This window comes from Molothrus aeneus, chromosome 1 (assembly GCF_037042795.1).
Source record: "Molothrus aeneus isolate 106 chromosome 1, BPBGC_Maene_1.0, whole genome shotgun sequence".
Classification (NCBI taxonomy): Eukaryota; Metazoa; Chordata; class Aves; order Passeriformes; family Icteridae; genus Molothrus; species Molothrus aeneus.
Window position 1 is genome coordinate 57411256 of NC_089646.1, and position 16614 is coordinate 57427869.

Genomic DNA, 16614 nt, shown 5'->3' on the forward strand with positions numbered 1-16614 from the left:
ATTTAATTTAGTTTCTGATTCCCATATGAAGGTGACTATGTGTATGTTCAGGAAGAGACTCTGGGCCCAGGAATGCTTTTTCAGGACATCAGGTTCCCCTATCACTAAAGTGAGTTACTGGTTTTAGGGCTGGATTTATGTTTCAGTGGAAGAAGAGAACTCACCACTCTGGACATGCTGTTTCTCTTCTCCCATAGTACGATGAGGATCCATTTTCTTATCTGTCCTAGCTGCATTTTTCCCTTGATAGGCTTCATGTTGGCTCATACCACTTTGCCAAGTGCCATTTACAGGATTTTTACTGGAATCTGTCCTTTTGCTTTCCCCGGGATTTGCTTCTTTGCTCTTTTCTGCCTTTGCTTCTGTGACATCTTCACCTGGCTTCCCATCATGTTCATCTCTTTCCTTTTCATCTGTTCCCTGATAAGCCTTTTCCTCTGCTTCTCTCTTAGCCTTTTCTTCTGCATCCTCAGCAAAGAGAGCAGCCAAGCAAGGAAAGAAGTCACAGCTATCAGTAAATTTGACAAGAACAACTCACGTATCTAAATCTACTTCAGCTTTTCACATGCAAACAAATTTACTTAGATAAATATAGGAACTGATCTGACAATGGAAAAAGAGCATAGGAGGACATTTAACAAAATATTCTGAAAACAACTGGTTTTCAGGGGACAACCCTGGTTGTCCTAAATGTATTTTATGTGCATGTCCTTTTCTTCCCATTTAAAGCTCACCTTGAAAAGGTGAACTCAAAATTCTTGAATGGCAAAAAGAGATACTAGCTACTGAAGGCTGTAGGGATGTCTCACAGATTTCACAGAATATTCTGAGTTTGAAGGGATCCATAGAATGCAACTCTTAAGTGAATGAGCCATACAGAGAACAAGCTAAGGCTCTAAACAACTGAGCTAATCTTGGGGTCTCATGGCATACAGAAGGATTCCTCTCATTTGGAGATCTGAAAAAAAAGCTTTATTCTGCACCTGAACCACAGGACAGAACTTTGTCTCAGGAGAATTTTGCCTGCTACAACATCATTGGACAAGTGTCTCTTGTCAAAAGTAGTGTCAGAAAATACTTAATCTAAATGGTGCTTTGTACATTAGAGTGTTTGTTTTTTCAGTTCCTTTGTTTGTTGCTCTTTCATGATGACCGTTTAGGCAAAAAAAACCCAGTTGGTAATGATCTCAATTTTATCACACAGTATGAGAAATTTTTATAAATATCATAGGTTAAAAACAACTCACTGAGGCTTCTAGGGACAGTGCCATTACCAAAAGGGAATACAGTATTTTACAAATAATTTATTATAGTATTAGTACAAAAATAGCACTAATAGGTTCCTTCCTTTCTGATCCCTAATTACTATTTGCTGTCAACAAACAGTAAATGATCCTGTATTCTCTTAATAATAATTGTTTTTATTGGCAATGCATCTTGACTGCAAGACACCAGTTTGTCAAGGGTCAGCAATTTAAGCCCCTGCTGTGTGGTAGGCCTTGCTACAAGACGAGCAAGGAGGGTGATGCAGAAACTTGCTGCAAGTCAATAGAAAATAGCAGCTGAGCAAAGATACTGCAAGTGGAGTGCAAAACCAGTTAATTAGTCCTTATCCCATACAAAGGTATTCTGGCTGTATGTTTGTATAACTCTTTCAGGATATTAAAAATATGCATGCTTGTACTGCTAAATGTACCTAGAAACACAGAAATTATGTAAAAGTCCCTCACAAGTCTGTCTTGCACATAGGATTTTTATACTGTTTATTCTTAGTCAAGAAAATATATATGGTACATGGTGAAATTAAATTCTTAAAACTAGTTACCTGTATTGTAACTTCATTTACTCATCACTTTTATATCACAAGACACTGAACATGTTACATGCTTTGCCTTTTTGGTTAGCTTTAATTTGGTCCATAGGGAACTGCTAGATATTAAATAAAACAAAAAAACAAACAAAACCAACCAAACAAAAAAACCCACAACAAAACAAAAACAAGCAAAAAAATACCCCAAAACACACACCAGGAAAAAAAAAATGCACAAAAAAAAGCACCAAAGCCAAACAACGCAAAAAAAATTATTCCCTGGGAAAAAGATTTTAAATTATGCTTTTGTTTTCATCTTCATGGAATGCCCATGAAGTGCTTTTCCTTAATGGCAAGTTTTAATCACAAAGGAAAACTTGTTTTGAATAATACATAATTTCCTGAATCTTAAGACAGGTCTTTCAATTGGAGAGAAAAAAATCTGCTCTGACACTTTGGAGAACTGTGCCAAATCCCTAAGTCACAGTCACATATTACATTAAAATCAAACTCCTTCCATTTATATGAAATAAAACAACTCCATTAAATAAGAGATTGAGCAACAACCATTCAGATCAGAGAATAAATTGTATCACAGTTTCATGGAGAAAAGAAAAAACAGTGACCTATTCCTTCTTTTTTTTGTTCCAAATCTGATCTAAATCACCTAAGGGCTCTAAGATACCTTGCACAATCATTCATACCCTTGAGCTGAGGGAAAATTATACCTAAATAATTCTCAAAAGATGGCTCTCAGTATTTCCAAAATATCTTAAATAATAGAGATTTGCTAATGTCTAACTTATTAGACATTATAATAATGTCTATAATAACCTGCCACTTGTTGCTCCTCTTAATGGTCCAGGATATTTGAATAAAAAATAGTTTCCTTATTTTGCAGCTGCAGTAGTCTTCAAAAAACTGCTTTCAGCTATACACTTTCTTAGCTATAAACAAGTTATCATAATTTTCATTGCTGTACTCTGCATTGTCTACAACTAGTTCATATGTTTTTTCAACTGCGGTGGCCAAAACTGGACACAGAATAACACTGAGGGCCTTATCACTGCTGAAAAGGTGAGAAGAATGTCAAAGGGGTCTTAGAAGCAAAGTCTTTTGAGGAGATTTTAGTGTGTGTATGTGGGGAGTGTTGCTTTGCTTTGTTGGTTGGTTTTTTTCAGTGGTGGATGTTGGTCAGGATGTTTTTCAGTTTCATGACAGTATTGAACCCTAGTCAACCTTCAACCAACACAGCCCTCATATTCTTCTGAAATATTAGCAGTCCTTCCCAGACTGATGACATCACACAGTTTCAGCTTACTTCCTAATTAATTTTTCAAGTTATCACCAGAAATATGAAACCAGCTGTGAATATTCTGTCCTTCTCCTCTGAACTATCCCCCAACTACCACCCATCTCTAAAAGTACCACCTCTTTGCAACCTGAACAATTAATAAATATATAAATACATTTATCTATTTTTATCTATATCTATATTTATCTATAAATATAGATAAATCTAGATTTACAAATACCATTCCAACTGTTTTTGCACCCACTGAGTCTGATCTGTGACTTTAGGGGAATTCCCTTTAAATTTTTTTCTCTTTCCATTGTTCACATTCTATTTGTTATGTACACTTACACAGTATAAGAAGAATATAAGGCACAGATGAGTCACAATGTTCCTATCTTTCTGAATTCAGAGTGGGTTATTGAACTCAATAGGTGGATTCTTTCAAACTAACAGTTTGAGAATGGTCAGACTGAAGATGAGTTTGAGGAAGAAGATGTCAACAGAATTTTATTCTTTCACTAAGAAGCCTGGCTGTTACCTTTGGTGGCTTGTGCTTTCCATTTCTCCCTGTTCTGCTGCACCACCTCAGTCCAGGTGGCTTTAAAACATTTGAAGTCCACAGTGAGTACGGAGCAGTTGAATGAGGCACTTCCTTCGGACCCAGTGCTCTTGACACTTGATCTTTTTACTTCAGAGTGACTAATGCTATTCAAACTAGGACACAGTATCACAAAACACAGAAGAAATTAGCATCCCATACGCTCAAATACAGCTAAGAAAGAATAATGGTTGAAAGTCAGATAACAGAGCTACCCTGGAAAAACTAAGCTTGAATCCCTTATCCTTCCCATCTCTCCCACCCCAGGACAACCAATGTTAAAGTAAAGAGTACAACCTGAGCCAGTATTAGAAATAAAGGGCTGCTTTTCCCCCTCTTAGTTTTTGGCATTCATTCTCACTAAGTGCTGTAACTACTTTTTTTGTGTATCTCCACTCCCTAAATATTACTGGAGAGTCAGCCAATTCTAGGAATCAAATATGTCACAGAAGGAGTCTGCTAAATTTCACCAATGGCAGGTATTAGGCACAGGTAAATCTCTGTCAAGGGCTTGGGGATCTCACCTGAGGCTTAGGCATTCATTTCTGTTACAGATCCTACAGTTGACTTTTGATGCTTTATTGTGAACATTTTAACAAAGACAGCATGATTACTGACATAGAAAGATATTAGTGTTTGGTCTTTGTTTGCCCAAGAGCAAAGTCACCTGGGAGAGCGAATCCTGAATTGATAGCCCTACTCTAGGGATCACTAGCCATATGGCATTTGAATTCCAAGATATGCCTTGTCAATTAAACTACCAAAAGGGTAGTATCTCAAAAACAGCAGTACAGGTTGAATGGTCCAAGACTTCCTACACCTAAACTCCAGGTGAATTTTGGTGATTCTTTGCACATTTGCATAACCCTACATACTGTCACAAAAGTGTGCTTATTCTTTCCAGCTACCATTTCTGTTTCAATCCCATTCATACTTCTAGGTGTGGAGAAACAAGTTCCTCCCAATTACTCTCATTACATTCTCTCTGACAGTGACTAAGAGAGCACTGAGAGTGTATCTGATTGCATGGCTACAACCATTTGTGCTCCTTGCCTTAGAAGGTAAGACTCAGGCTGATGCCACCCTCCTCCCTCTTGGACCTCCTCCAGGCTGCACTTTCCCTGCACAAAGTTACCTCACGAGGTGAGTTGCAGTGTTGACAATGCAGATATGGGTCTTTAAGCCACAAGAAAGACATACACTGAAGAGGGGGGAATTCAAGGCAGTTGACTGCAATGGCAACTCATAGAATGAAGGGACAGGGTGCAAGGTTATTCACCTGGAACGCCTAAATCCAGACATGCCAGAGAGGGAAGCTTCATCAATTAGCGGAGTCACAATTTTCTCTGTCATGTCGGTCAGCACAGTAAAGGTGGGTTCCACAATGAAATCAATGAAACCTGAGCAGAAACACAAGCAGAGTCAAGCAGGCAAGGGGAAGATTTATGTGGAATCTCTGCTTCAGTGAATACAGATGACCACACTGTAAATGACAGTAAAAAAATTATACCTTGAAAGAAGGACAGGCAAATACTAGAAAGGGAAAACTGAATTATACATTAATCCCTGACCCAAGACCCTCAATATAGCATGCAATGAAAGGAACCTATTTAAACATTGGAAGGAAATTCTGGCAAATCAGAACATAAACTCATCAAGACTTGTTTTATAAGAGGAGTAGTGTGATATTAAAGTCAAATTCCTAGTATATTTCGATAAAACTTAAAGTTCACCTTAAGAGAAGAACTCTCTCAAAGAAGAAACAGCAATAATACCAATAACCTTGACCCTCCCTTACTTACAACATCAATATGTTGCTGTGAATTTCCTCTCCTCAGTGCTTGGCCAGTTTTCTCTTGCTGACAATAAAAGAGATCTAGATGCTTTTCCCACATTTTTTAGTGTTAAAAAAAAAAGAGAGAAAAAATAAAGACCAAAATATTTTCTACTTCAGTATATAGTTTGACAGAAATTAATATGGGTTCTGATCTGAATGTCGGGAAATGCAGACTGAAGAGCTCTGTGGACATAAGGTTATGAGAGAAGGAAAATCTAAATTGTATGATGTCTTAGTTTGAAAGGCCAGGTGTTAGCTAACAAAAGCAGGAGGCTCCCTTGAAATAAAGAATGTAAACCCCCTCCCTCTGAATTATTATAATTTGAAATTGGGGGCTCTTAGGCAAAGATATGGGAGTAAGAATAACAGTTCTTTATTACGGAAAAAATAAAAGTGAAATAAAAATGCAGTAATACAAAACAACACTGACAGAGTCAGAATATGACCTGACTCACTGTCAGTCAGGGTGGTGGTAGTAGTAGTCTGATTAAATGGTGGCTACAGTTGTCTTGGAGTGATAGATATGGTTCTTTTGAAAGCAGTGATCCTGTAGAAGGGTGTAGTTTTCTTCTGAAGATCCAGTGGTGGTGAAGATGGGCCTGGTCTTCCTCTGGGAATCCAGTGGAAAGGCTGACTCTGGTGTTTCAAATCTCAGATTATATCCAGGTAGGAATGCTTGGCTCCTCCCCCTGGGTGGAGCATTTCACAATGGGATGATGTAATTTTATCAGTCACGAAGTAAGACTCAATGGTCCATTAACAGAAGATATTTTCTGGAGGGAGTACTGGTTGTGGAAGAGATAAAGAAAACTGCCCCACCTGGTTTTAACAGGTGGTCAAATTAACAGAAGATAACTGCTCCACCTCTAACAGATGGCAATAGAATACACACCCCAAGCCACATCTTCCATTTCCAACCCAAGATATTATCCACCCCTTATTCTAGTACCATCTGCATCGTACCCAAATCAATATACTCTACCCAATGGATCCTTACACACAATTCTTACTTAAGACTAGGTTTCCCTGTAGTACACAATGGGCTTCTCCATCTTTCTGCATTACGCACCAAGTGTAACCAGGTCCTGGAGCAAGAACAATCCCATGGATGGGTTTGCCTTTGCCTGAGATAGGATTAATCCAGACAGTCTTTCCTAAAATACCTTTCATGTGTACCACAGGAACTTTGTCTCCATGTACTGTGTACAAGAGTTCAGACTGGGCAGGACCAGCTCAATTGATGGACCCTTGGGTGTTGACCATCCAGGTGACTTTTGCTAAGTTAATGTCCCAATTTCTAAAAGTTCCCCCACCAAGCGCCTTCAGGGTAGTCTTAAGTAGTCCATTGCACTGTTCAACTTTCCTGGCAGCTGGCGCATAATAAGGGATATGATATCCATTCAACCATGTTCCCTGGCCCAGGTGTTGATAAGACTGTTCTTGAAATGGGTCCTGTTGTCCGACTTGATCCTCTCAGGGGTGCCATGTCTCGACAGCACTTGCTTTTCTAGACCCAAGATGGTGTTCTGGGCAGTATTGTGAGGCACAAGGTAGGTCTCTAACTATCCAGTGGTGGCTTCTACCATGGTCAGCACATAGTGCTTGGTTTGGCATGTCTGGGGCAGTGAGATGTAGTCAATCTGCCAGGCCTCCCCATACTTATATTTGGACCACCACCATATGGGCTTCACTTGCTTGGCCTGCTTGGTTTCAGCATATGTCTCACAGTCATGGATAACCTGAGACATACTGTCTGGTTAGATCCACCCCTCAGTTTCATGCCCACTTATAGGTAGTGATAACCTGGCATCATGGGCCCATTGGGCTAGGAACAACTCCCCCTTATGTTGCAAATCTAAGTCTATCTTTGACACCTCTATCTTTGCAGCCTGATCTATTTGCTCTTTGTTTTGGTGTACCTCATTAGCCCGACTCTTGGGGACATGGGCAACTACACGACAGCCTTCTACAGGTAGCTTCTCTGCCAGAGTGGTAATGTCGTTCCGCTCATCAGCACCCCATATTTGTTTTCCTCTATGCTGCCAGTTGGCCTTTTTCCACCTTTACAGCTAGCCTCACAGAGCATTGGCTGCCATCCACAAATTGGTATAAAGGTATAGCTTTGGCCACTTCTTTTCTTTTCTTTTTTTTTCTTTTCTTTTCTTTTCTTTTCTTTTCTTTTCTTTTCTTTTCTTTTCTTTTCTTTTCTTTTCTTTTCTTTTCTTTTCTTTTCTTTTCTTTTCTTTTCTTTTCTTTTCTTTTCTTTTCTTTTCTTTTCTTTTCTTTTCTTTTCTTTTCTTTTCTTTTCTTTTCTTTTCTTTTCTTTTCTTTCTGCAATGTCCAGGGCCAGCTGAATGGCCTTGAGTTCAGTCAGTTGATTTGATCTACCTTCTCCTTTGGTGGCTTGTGCAACTTGTGTGGGGCTCCATACGGCTGCTTTCCACTTTTGCTTCGTCCCTATAATGTGACAGGAACTATCACTGAAAAGAGCGTAGTGTGTTTCCTCAGCTGGTAGATGGTTGTATGGTGGAGCTTCTTCAGCCCATGTCATTTGTTCTTGCTCCTTTTTGTCAGTGAGATTAAAGTTTTCACCTTCCAGCCAGTTTGTAATTATTTCTAAAATCCCAGGCTGATTCAGGTTTCCAGTATGGGTGTGCTGTGTGATGAGGGCAATCCACTTGCTCCATGTGATTGTAGGTGGCATAGTGGGTACAGGAAACCTTTCCTTTAAACATCTACACCAGCATGGGTAGTCGGGGTGCCAGGAGGAGCTGTGCTTCTGTGCCAGTCACCTCTGAGGCCACTTGAACTCCTTCACAGGCGGCCAAGATTTCCTTTTCTGTGGGAGTGTAGTTGATTTCAGACCTCTATAACTTCAGCTCCAGAATCCCAGTGGTCAGCCTCAAATCTCCCCAAGCACCTTCTGCCAAAGGCTTCAGGACAAACCATTGTTACCAGCTGCGGAGTCAAGCACATTCTTCACTCTGGTCCTGACCTGACTGGGCCAAGGGCTACCGCATGAGCGATTTCCTGCTTGATTTGGGCAAAGGCTTATTGCTGTTCAGGGCCCCATTGGAAATCATTCTTCTTGCAGGTAACCAGGTAGAGAGGGCTCACAATTGGGCTGTATTCTGGAATGTGCATTCTTCAAAAACCTATGGCACCTAGGAAAGCCTGCTGGTGCTGGTTGGTGGAGACATTGCGGTGATCTTGTTGATGACTTCAGTGAGAATCTGACGGTGTCTGTCTTTCCAATTTACTCCCAGGAACTTGATCTCTCAGGCAGGTCCTTTGACTTTGCTCTTTTTGATGGCGAAGCTGGCTTCCAGCAGAATCTGGATGATTTTCTCTTCTTTCTCAAACATTTCTGCTGGTTGGCTTCTAAAAGGGTCAATTTCTGTGATCCTCCCATTACTCTGGCAGTGGAAACAAGTTCTGCCCCCACATGGCATTAGGGTACCTTGAGCACCAGTATCAGCTAACGCTTCATATTTTTGTGGCCCTGATGTGCTAGGCCATCAGATCTATACCATCCAAAAGACTCAGTTTTCCTGTGCCTCTTCCTGGCTAGAGGCAGGGCCCCTGTAGCCCCAGTTATTATTTCTTTCCTGGGCATACATACCTTCAAGGGGATCTGACTGATCATACCCAGTAGCTCAGTCATGGGAGGCTGAGGCTACCTTCACTTTTGTGGAACTCCCTTTGTTAGTGTTTCCCTCCTTGAGCTGATGAATCCATGCTGCCAGGACAGAAGTAGGTTTCCCATCCCACCTTCCCATGTCTTCCCTATGGTCGTGCAGGAAGAACTAGAGGTCAGTTTGTGGAGTGTACCCTCTCTCTAGCTGGGGGATGTTGGACTCTGACTTCGGGGCCTATGAGTTGCACTGGTGCTGCATTAATCTTCCTCACCTCTTCCCTCATCTCCCTCATCTCCTTTTTAAACTCCTCTTCGAGTTCCTTAACCACAGCAGAGACATGAGCCTGCACTGGGCCATTGATCATACTCTCGTAATTTCTAAGCTTGTTGGCAACAGAACACACTTTCTCTCGGTTGTTATCAGCATTAATCATTGCAATGAAGGTGATGTATTGAGATGACCCTAGATTTGCCAGATTTCAAAACATTTGCCCTGTTCTCCTGACCTTGTCAGGGTCTTTATCGTGCTGTCCGTCCTTCCCAAAGAGTACTTTCAGTACTGCCACTTCTCTCAGCTGTTGGATCCCTTCCTCAAGGGTCTTCAGTGCATTCTATGATGGTACTCCTGCATTCTCTCTCTGTGGACAAACCTCTCTCTTACACTCATTAAAAGCTGCTCCCAGAGGGAAAGGGACCGTGGTTCCCTTACAAATATCTGATTCACACCTGAGTCCTGGGTCAGGGACCCTAAATTACTGGCCTGATGGTGGCCTCACCACCAACCAGTGGCACACTTGTACCCCTAAGATCCCAGACCTGAAGTAACCAGGTTGTATATGCCTCACATCCCCATTGTACAATGTCTTCGTGCAGATTACAGAGACTTTCATATGGCAAGGACTCAGAGATAACCACAATCTCTGACTCTCCTGTGGCTTGTGAGGGCCCTCCTTTCTTATCCTTATCTGGGTGCTCTGATTTCATTTTAGACTTCCTGATTTCCACAGGGGTGACTGCTGCTGGCTGTGACTGCCCTTGCAGTTCATCTGGAACCTGGACAGTTGTAATGTCTGTGGGTTTCATTGCTGCACTATTAGACTCTCCCTCTTTGAGGCAGGGGGAGGACTTCTCACCATCTGGGGAAATGTACTCCTTCAGCACCTGGCTATCTCCTTCACCAGAATTCCCACCCAGTCTGGGTGGTTGATTTCTAAGGCAGGCTGTGGGGCAGGGTCATGCAGTAGGGCAGTATCCCTAGTCTCTGGGGCAGCAGCAGGTTCTGGGGCAGCATCCCTATTTTCTGGGGTAGATATCAGGGTGGTTTTCCAAATAAATCTTCCCTATCTCTGAATGCTAAATAGAATGGGCATGTCAGAAACACCACTCACTGTATGATATCATTGAAAACTGGTGGGGCAGACCCAAAGAGCCGTTTGAAGGGTTGGGAGAAAATTTGCCCCACTCTAATTTAGTCACAGTATCATTATTGTAGTAACTCCCAAAAAATACACTTAGTGTGTGATGTGCCTGCCTTCCAGAGGAAGTTAAAAAACCATGATTTTCTCACCTTATTAACCCCTAATAAACTGGATAACAGCCATCTTGCATCTCATCAATAAAGGTGAGCAGAGGTCCCAAAAGGGACCACAGGTGAACAAACTCAAATACATAGGACAACTTTTCTTTGGTAAGTGGCATTTTTTTTCTGTATTAAGAAGTTAAAAAACCATGATTTTCTCACCCTATTAACCCCTAATAAACTGGATAACAGCCATCTTGCATCTCATCAATAAAGGTGAGCAGAGGTCCCAAAAGGGACCACAGGTGAACAAACTCAAATACATAGGACAACTTTTCTTTGGTAAGTGGCATTTTTTTTCTGTATTACCGGTAACATTAATAAGTTATTCAACTATGTTACTTCAAAATAGGGATTATAATAAAGTTGGAATCATAATCTGCCATTGTAGAAAAAAAAATAGGACTTTATTAAGCATTATGTAACTTTTGCTGTATTCCCACATGCTTTGCTCTCCTTGTTTCCTCTTCCTCTTTACCTGAAGACACTGAGATTTAAATACAGTAATTTAGTTTGCTATTTAAAACCCTGAATATCAAATGAGCCTGAGCTTTAAAACCTATTAATGGTAATGACCAGTTTATCATCCTTTTTCTCCTTCAACAGAATGAACATGATAAACACTTCTGTATGCTAGAGACTAAGATGATTTTACCAGTTAATGCTGCATGCTAAGAGTGAATTCCAGGCATATGCCTAGTGTTCACTCGCTATACCTGTGAGCATCAACATTGAAAAAAATGGGTAGAGGACAGTTTCTTTAAAGTACACCATAAAACAAAAAATCAGCAGCATGCACTCATTAGCCTTCATCCACTGTTTTCTGAAAGTGCTTTTTTATTTCTTGATAGTAAAAGGATAAAAAAAAAATCATACTCTTGCATATATCAGCTGTGAAAGAGGACAATGACAATAAAGGCTGATCTTCAGTTACACAAGTTTCCTAGAGTTTGAGCCAGAGAAGTTTTAGCTCCTGATATGCTTGTTGGAAAATATTAAAGTCTTGGTCTGGTTTTCTTTGCAGTTTTTTTCTCTCCCCCACTCTGAACAAGCAGCTTGACTTCCAAACATAACTCTCCCAGTTTTTGTACTTCACTATAGTACAGAAACATTTGCCATACTCATTCTGTTGAATAAGAAAAGGGATGGTAAATTGGTCATCATTGTTAACATTAATTGGTTTCCAAAATAAAATTCAATAATTTATATTCATGGGGTTTTTATTTATCAGTTTAAACTGAACAATTTTTTCATAACCTGATACAACAGGAGAAACACATTCTTTCCTTTGAGGAGTTTTTTTATTCCGTTGGATTGCTTAATTTCATAAACCATACTGCCAAAACCTGCCATCTGTGTTTGTGAGAATCTTTAATTAGTGAAAATGTGTGCCCACTGTTGTTGCATCTACAGTGACCTTACAGCAGCAAACCAGCAACTACAAACAAATTGAGCCACTAGAACACAATTTCTAGACTGTGTCCTTGATAGAACCAAAAGCACAATTATATTTCACTAAGAACAAAAGTTTTTAATTTATGAGAATTGATGGCTTAGTGCTTAGTGCAGATGACAGTCATAGAATCACTAAGGTTGGAAGGACCTTTAAGATCATCAAGTCCAACCATATAATAGCACAATTTGGAATTCAGTAAGAACTTACTTCTGCAAAGAAATGTAATTACTATTCCAGGAAACATTTTTTGAAACTATGAATTGGGTAAATTAATAAATGAAAGGAGATTATTTGTCTGAGAATCTAGCCTACAACTTTGAAAGTCTTATCTCAGCAGATAGCCAGAAAACAGGTGGTTGCAATTTAACAAAAGGGACATAAAGAAAGACACTGTCAAAAAGTGCAGCAGACTGAGAAATTAATAATTTTATAATGGTAGAAGGCAAAAATAAAGAGTAGTCTATTAATGTCAATGGATTACTAAACTGTACAAATGAAATAGTATATGACTAAATAAGCCTGCCTTTGCCTACTGACAAGTGCCTCTAAGGTAAATTGTATTTCAGATGGTTTAATATAACAATAATTTTGCAGTAGCTTGACACAAGGGGCATCAGAACAGAAGATTCTTTCCTCTTCTGGTCTTCCTGAGCAAAAGAGCCCAAAAGGAGAGGACCAGGAAAACAGGTTCCCAAGCATACACAACACTATGTAGAGGGACCCTGGGGAAAGCAAAACTCCTCTTCCCTGTAAGGAGTGAGGAACATATCTGAAAGCTGATAAAACAGATGTGTAAGAGAAGTATCTACCTGTAACTGCTCTCACATCAACCAGAGAGGGAGAGTTTTTTTTCTCCCACAGCACAGCAATAAGCCTATGTCTAGGAGTCTTCAACATGAGTTTCAGCTGAAACTGTAGCACTTCAAGTTTGTTGCTGCTTTCCTCCACTGAGCTACTGGCTGAACACACAATTTCTGGTAGGTTATTGTTCCAGAGGAGTAAATGCTACAAGCCTGGTAACCAGGCCAGGCTTGTATAGGGCTCTTCAAACTCAGATTCTTAGGTGAAATGTCTAAATTTCCAAAGCCAGGAAAGTCTGGGATGCTCTCTCTGAGATAATGGCTTGCTTACCAGGAACAATGAAATAATTTTAAACAGAAATAGCTCTTAGCCAAAGATATGAATTTCTAGTTTCCTAGATTCAGGGAAATCTTTGTTTCATTATTTGAGAGAAATTTCTTGCTTTAAATTTTTATTTGCTTTCTTTAATATGTTTTCTATCTTTCTGGTTTTTTCAGTTCTCTCAATTTTAGCATCCATGTTATCTTTCCTTTTTCATTCCATTTAGCTACCTATACTCCAATTGAGGCTGGAACATGTTCATCCATCTTCTTCACTTACTTCAAAGGTATAAAATCCACCCACAAATCCACCTTTTCCACGTTCTCTTCATTGTACCAAGCCCCCTGAATAGTTTTACTAGCCCCTCTTGTTCTTTCACTAAATGTGAGGCTTGTTGCCTCATGCTTCCCCTACTTTTTCACTCAGTAACTGAAGAAGAGGTAGAGAAAGTGCTGTTAGCGACTCTGTAAAAAGGTCTCTTTTTCTGAATTGGTGGCACAGAAAAAGATTTGCTGGTTGCTTGGCTTCAGTGAAAAATAATGTTTGGTTTAAAGCATCGGGAGGGAAAGGGTGAAAGGAATAAAATATTTTGTCCAGGTCATCAAAGGAACTGACATTACATTTTCATATACACCAATGACATTCATTCACATGATATTCTCATGTGTGCCCTGTCTTCACAAATCACAAAATCATGGAGTGAGTGTCTTAACCAGGTACTGTAGTTATTTCTGCAAACACATCAGAGGTAATTTGAATACTGTATTGGAACCATCACCATAAATTTAATGACTCCTCTTTGAATTGTTGATCTGGGGAAAATAATGCCATTGTGCCTTATTTCCTCTCTTTAACATAATTCCAAATTATATTACTAGGATCTTAGTACTATTGAGAAGATGAAGTTTTTCTTTTAAAATGCTACCTTGTATGCACCAAAAGGGACATACCTATTTGAGACTGAGCAACCATAGTAGATGTCCGATCACATAGAGGAGAGAAGGGCAGCCCTAGTTCTGCTTCCTTGTCACCCTGGAGAAAAAAATTTGAGAAGAAATTTTAAAAAGACAAGACACATTGCACTTTTACAAGACACTATATTATGTCATGACTGTAAAAGCCTCTCATTTTACTTTCTTTAATTAAGTTTGGATTTTGTTTAGATTGGGGTTTTTTAGCATAAATTGTGGAGAATTTGAGTCTCGATGGAAAAGTTATAGTCCAAGGAGAACTTAGTGAATTAAGCATCTTGATTCCAGTGACTTTTCATTAGACCTTTCCCTGCTTGTTTAGTACTTCTATGCACCAACTAAAAACCCCTTGAGCACAAGAATGCTTCTCACTGCAGTTCTCCAGAGAGCTCGGTTCTCAGAGCAAATCTTTGATGAGCAAACATCACTGTCAGGACTGATTTTTCAGGGCTTGCAGTTCTTTGTATGTCTTTTATATAAGACTGGCTGGATGCAGATTAGTAATTTTTTCCAAAGAAAACACTAAGTTTTCTATGAGAAAGTAACCTGCTTGGTGGATGTTAGGACAAGCTGTGGACATTGTCTACCCAGATATCTCCAAGACTTTTTATATGGTTTCCAATAGCCTCCTCCTAAAGACGTTGATGCATTATAGTATAGACAAGTGGTCCATGCAGCAGGTGGGGAACTAACTGACAGGCCCCAGTCTATCAGCAAGTGGTGGTAAGTAGCGTTTTTCAAACTTGCAACCTGTCACAAGTGGGATACTCCAGTATTCAATACTGGACCCAATGTTGTTTAATATCTTTACAAATTATCTGGATGATGGGATCAAGTGTACCCTGGTGAAGTTTGCTGATGGTACCAAACCAAGTGGGAAATGGAACACTTCTAAGGGGAGAGTCATCCTGCAGGTAGAGCTGGATAGGCTGGAAGAGTGGGCTTACAAGAACCTTATGAAGTTCAACAGGGACAAATGTAAGGTGATACCCCTGGGAAAACATAATCTAGGACCACAACACAGGCTGGGAACAACCCAACTGAGGAGCAGCTCTGTGGAAAAGGACCTGAGGGTCCTGTTGGACTAAAAGCTAATACAAATGTGGTGCTCTGGTGAAGAAAACAACAGAATTTTGGGCTGCATCAACAAGGGCATCACCAGCAGAGATAGTGAAATCATTATTCCACTCTACTCAGCACCTGCCAGGTCACAGCTGGAATACAGTGCTCAGTTTTGGTCCTCCCATGCAAAAAAAAAAAAAAAAGTGGATAGGCTGGAGAGTGTCAAGAGAAGGGCTACAGAGATGATGAAGCAACTGTGAAGCCTGTCATGTAAGAAAGGGCTGAGAGAACTGCAGCCCTTGCTGCAATTGTTAAGCCTTCAGAAAAGAAAACTTAAAAGAGACCTTATCACCAGGTTCCAGTATTTAAAGGGTGGCTACAAAGAAGATGGAGACCCCCACTTTACAAGGAGGCACATGGAAAGATATGGGGTAATGGATACAAGTTACTCCTGAAGAGATTCTGATTAGACACAGGACAAAAAAATTTCCCAATGAGATCAGCCACTAAAATGATCCACCCAGGGGAGTGGTGGATTCCCCAGCATTGGACACTCTGAAGATTCAGCTGTACAAGGTGCTGAATCATCTAGACTGTGCTTTTGCTGAGAAAGGTTGGACCAGATGATCCTTCAGCTTCCTTCCAACCTAGTATTCTATGATGCTGTGAATATAACATTTCACATTACCTTTAGATTACATATACATTTTAACTACATAAATCCAAGCATGCCTACCAGCCCTCGGAAGTGAAAGTCCTTTTCTAGAATCACAAGATGGTAGAAGATCAAGTGTTATAACCCCATATTTCCCAGTTTTCCAGTTTTTCAAGTCACACGGTCCAAAAGGCCTGTTATTTTAATTCAGTCACTCTATAACATTGCTTTCTGTTGAGAAGATATGTTTAGGATGACACAGCTGCAGTACTCCCACAGAGCATTCAAATTTAAATAGCCTGTGAAATATACTATAAAATAATTTACTTAAATTAGCAGGTCATTATAATTATGCTGAACTTCTTGCCAGTGTTCTGACTAATGTCAAATAGAAGCTAAAATATTCAGGAAACATAGGCAGAGAAAGGCTTCCGTGGATATCAGAGCTGAATTCTTATTTTTGTTAATATAACATACATAAAAGGGGTGCATATTTTCTGTTAGGATTTTGTGTGGAACAACAAGCAATAGTATCCTTCTATTGTAGAACAATTCTGATTTATGTTAGGAGCCTGATATACAAATATCAG

The 16614-nt window shown here is 39.9% G+C and overlaps 1 protein-coding gene across 1 annotated transcript in view; it reads right to left on the reverse strand.

Annotated features, from left to right (window-relative positions):
• Positions 1-16614, reverse strand: part of PDE1C (phosphodiesterase 1C) — a 316335-nt gene that overhangs the window by 30908 nt on the left and 268813 nt on the right. The window contains exons 13-16 of the mRNA XM_066557593.1: positions 14287-14368; positions 4985-5105; positions 3646-3821; positions 165-461 (exon numbers count right to left, since the gene is read on the reverse strand). Of these exons, the coding sequence (XP_066413690.1) occupies positions 165-461; positions 3646-3821; positions 4985-5105; positions 14287-14368 (676 nt within the window). The remainder of the gene's footprint in view (positions 1-164; positions 462-3645; positions 3822-4984; positions 5106-14286; positions 14369-16614) is intronic.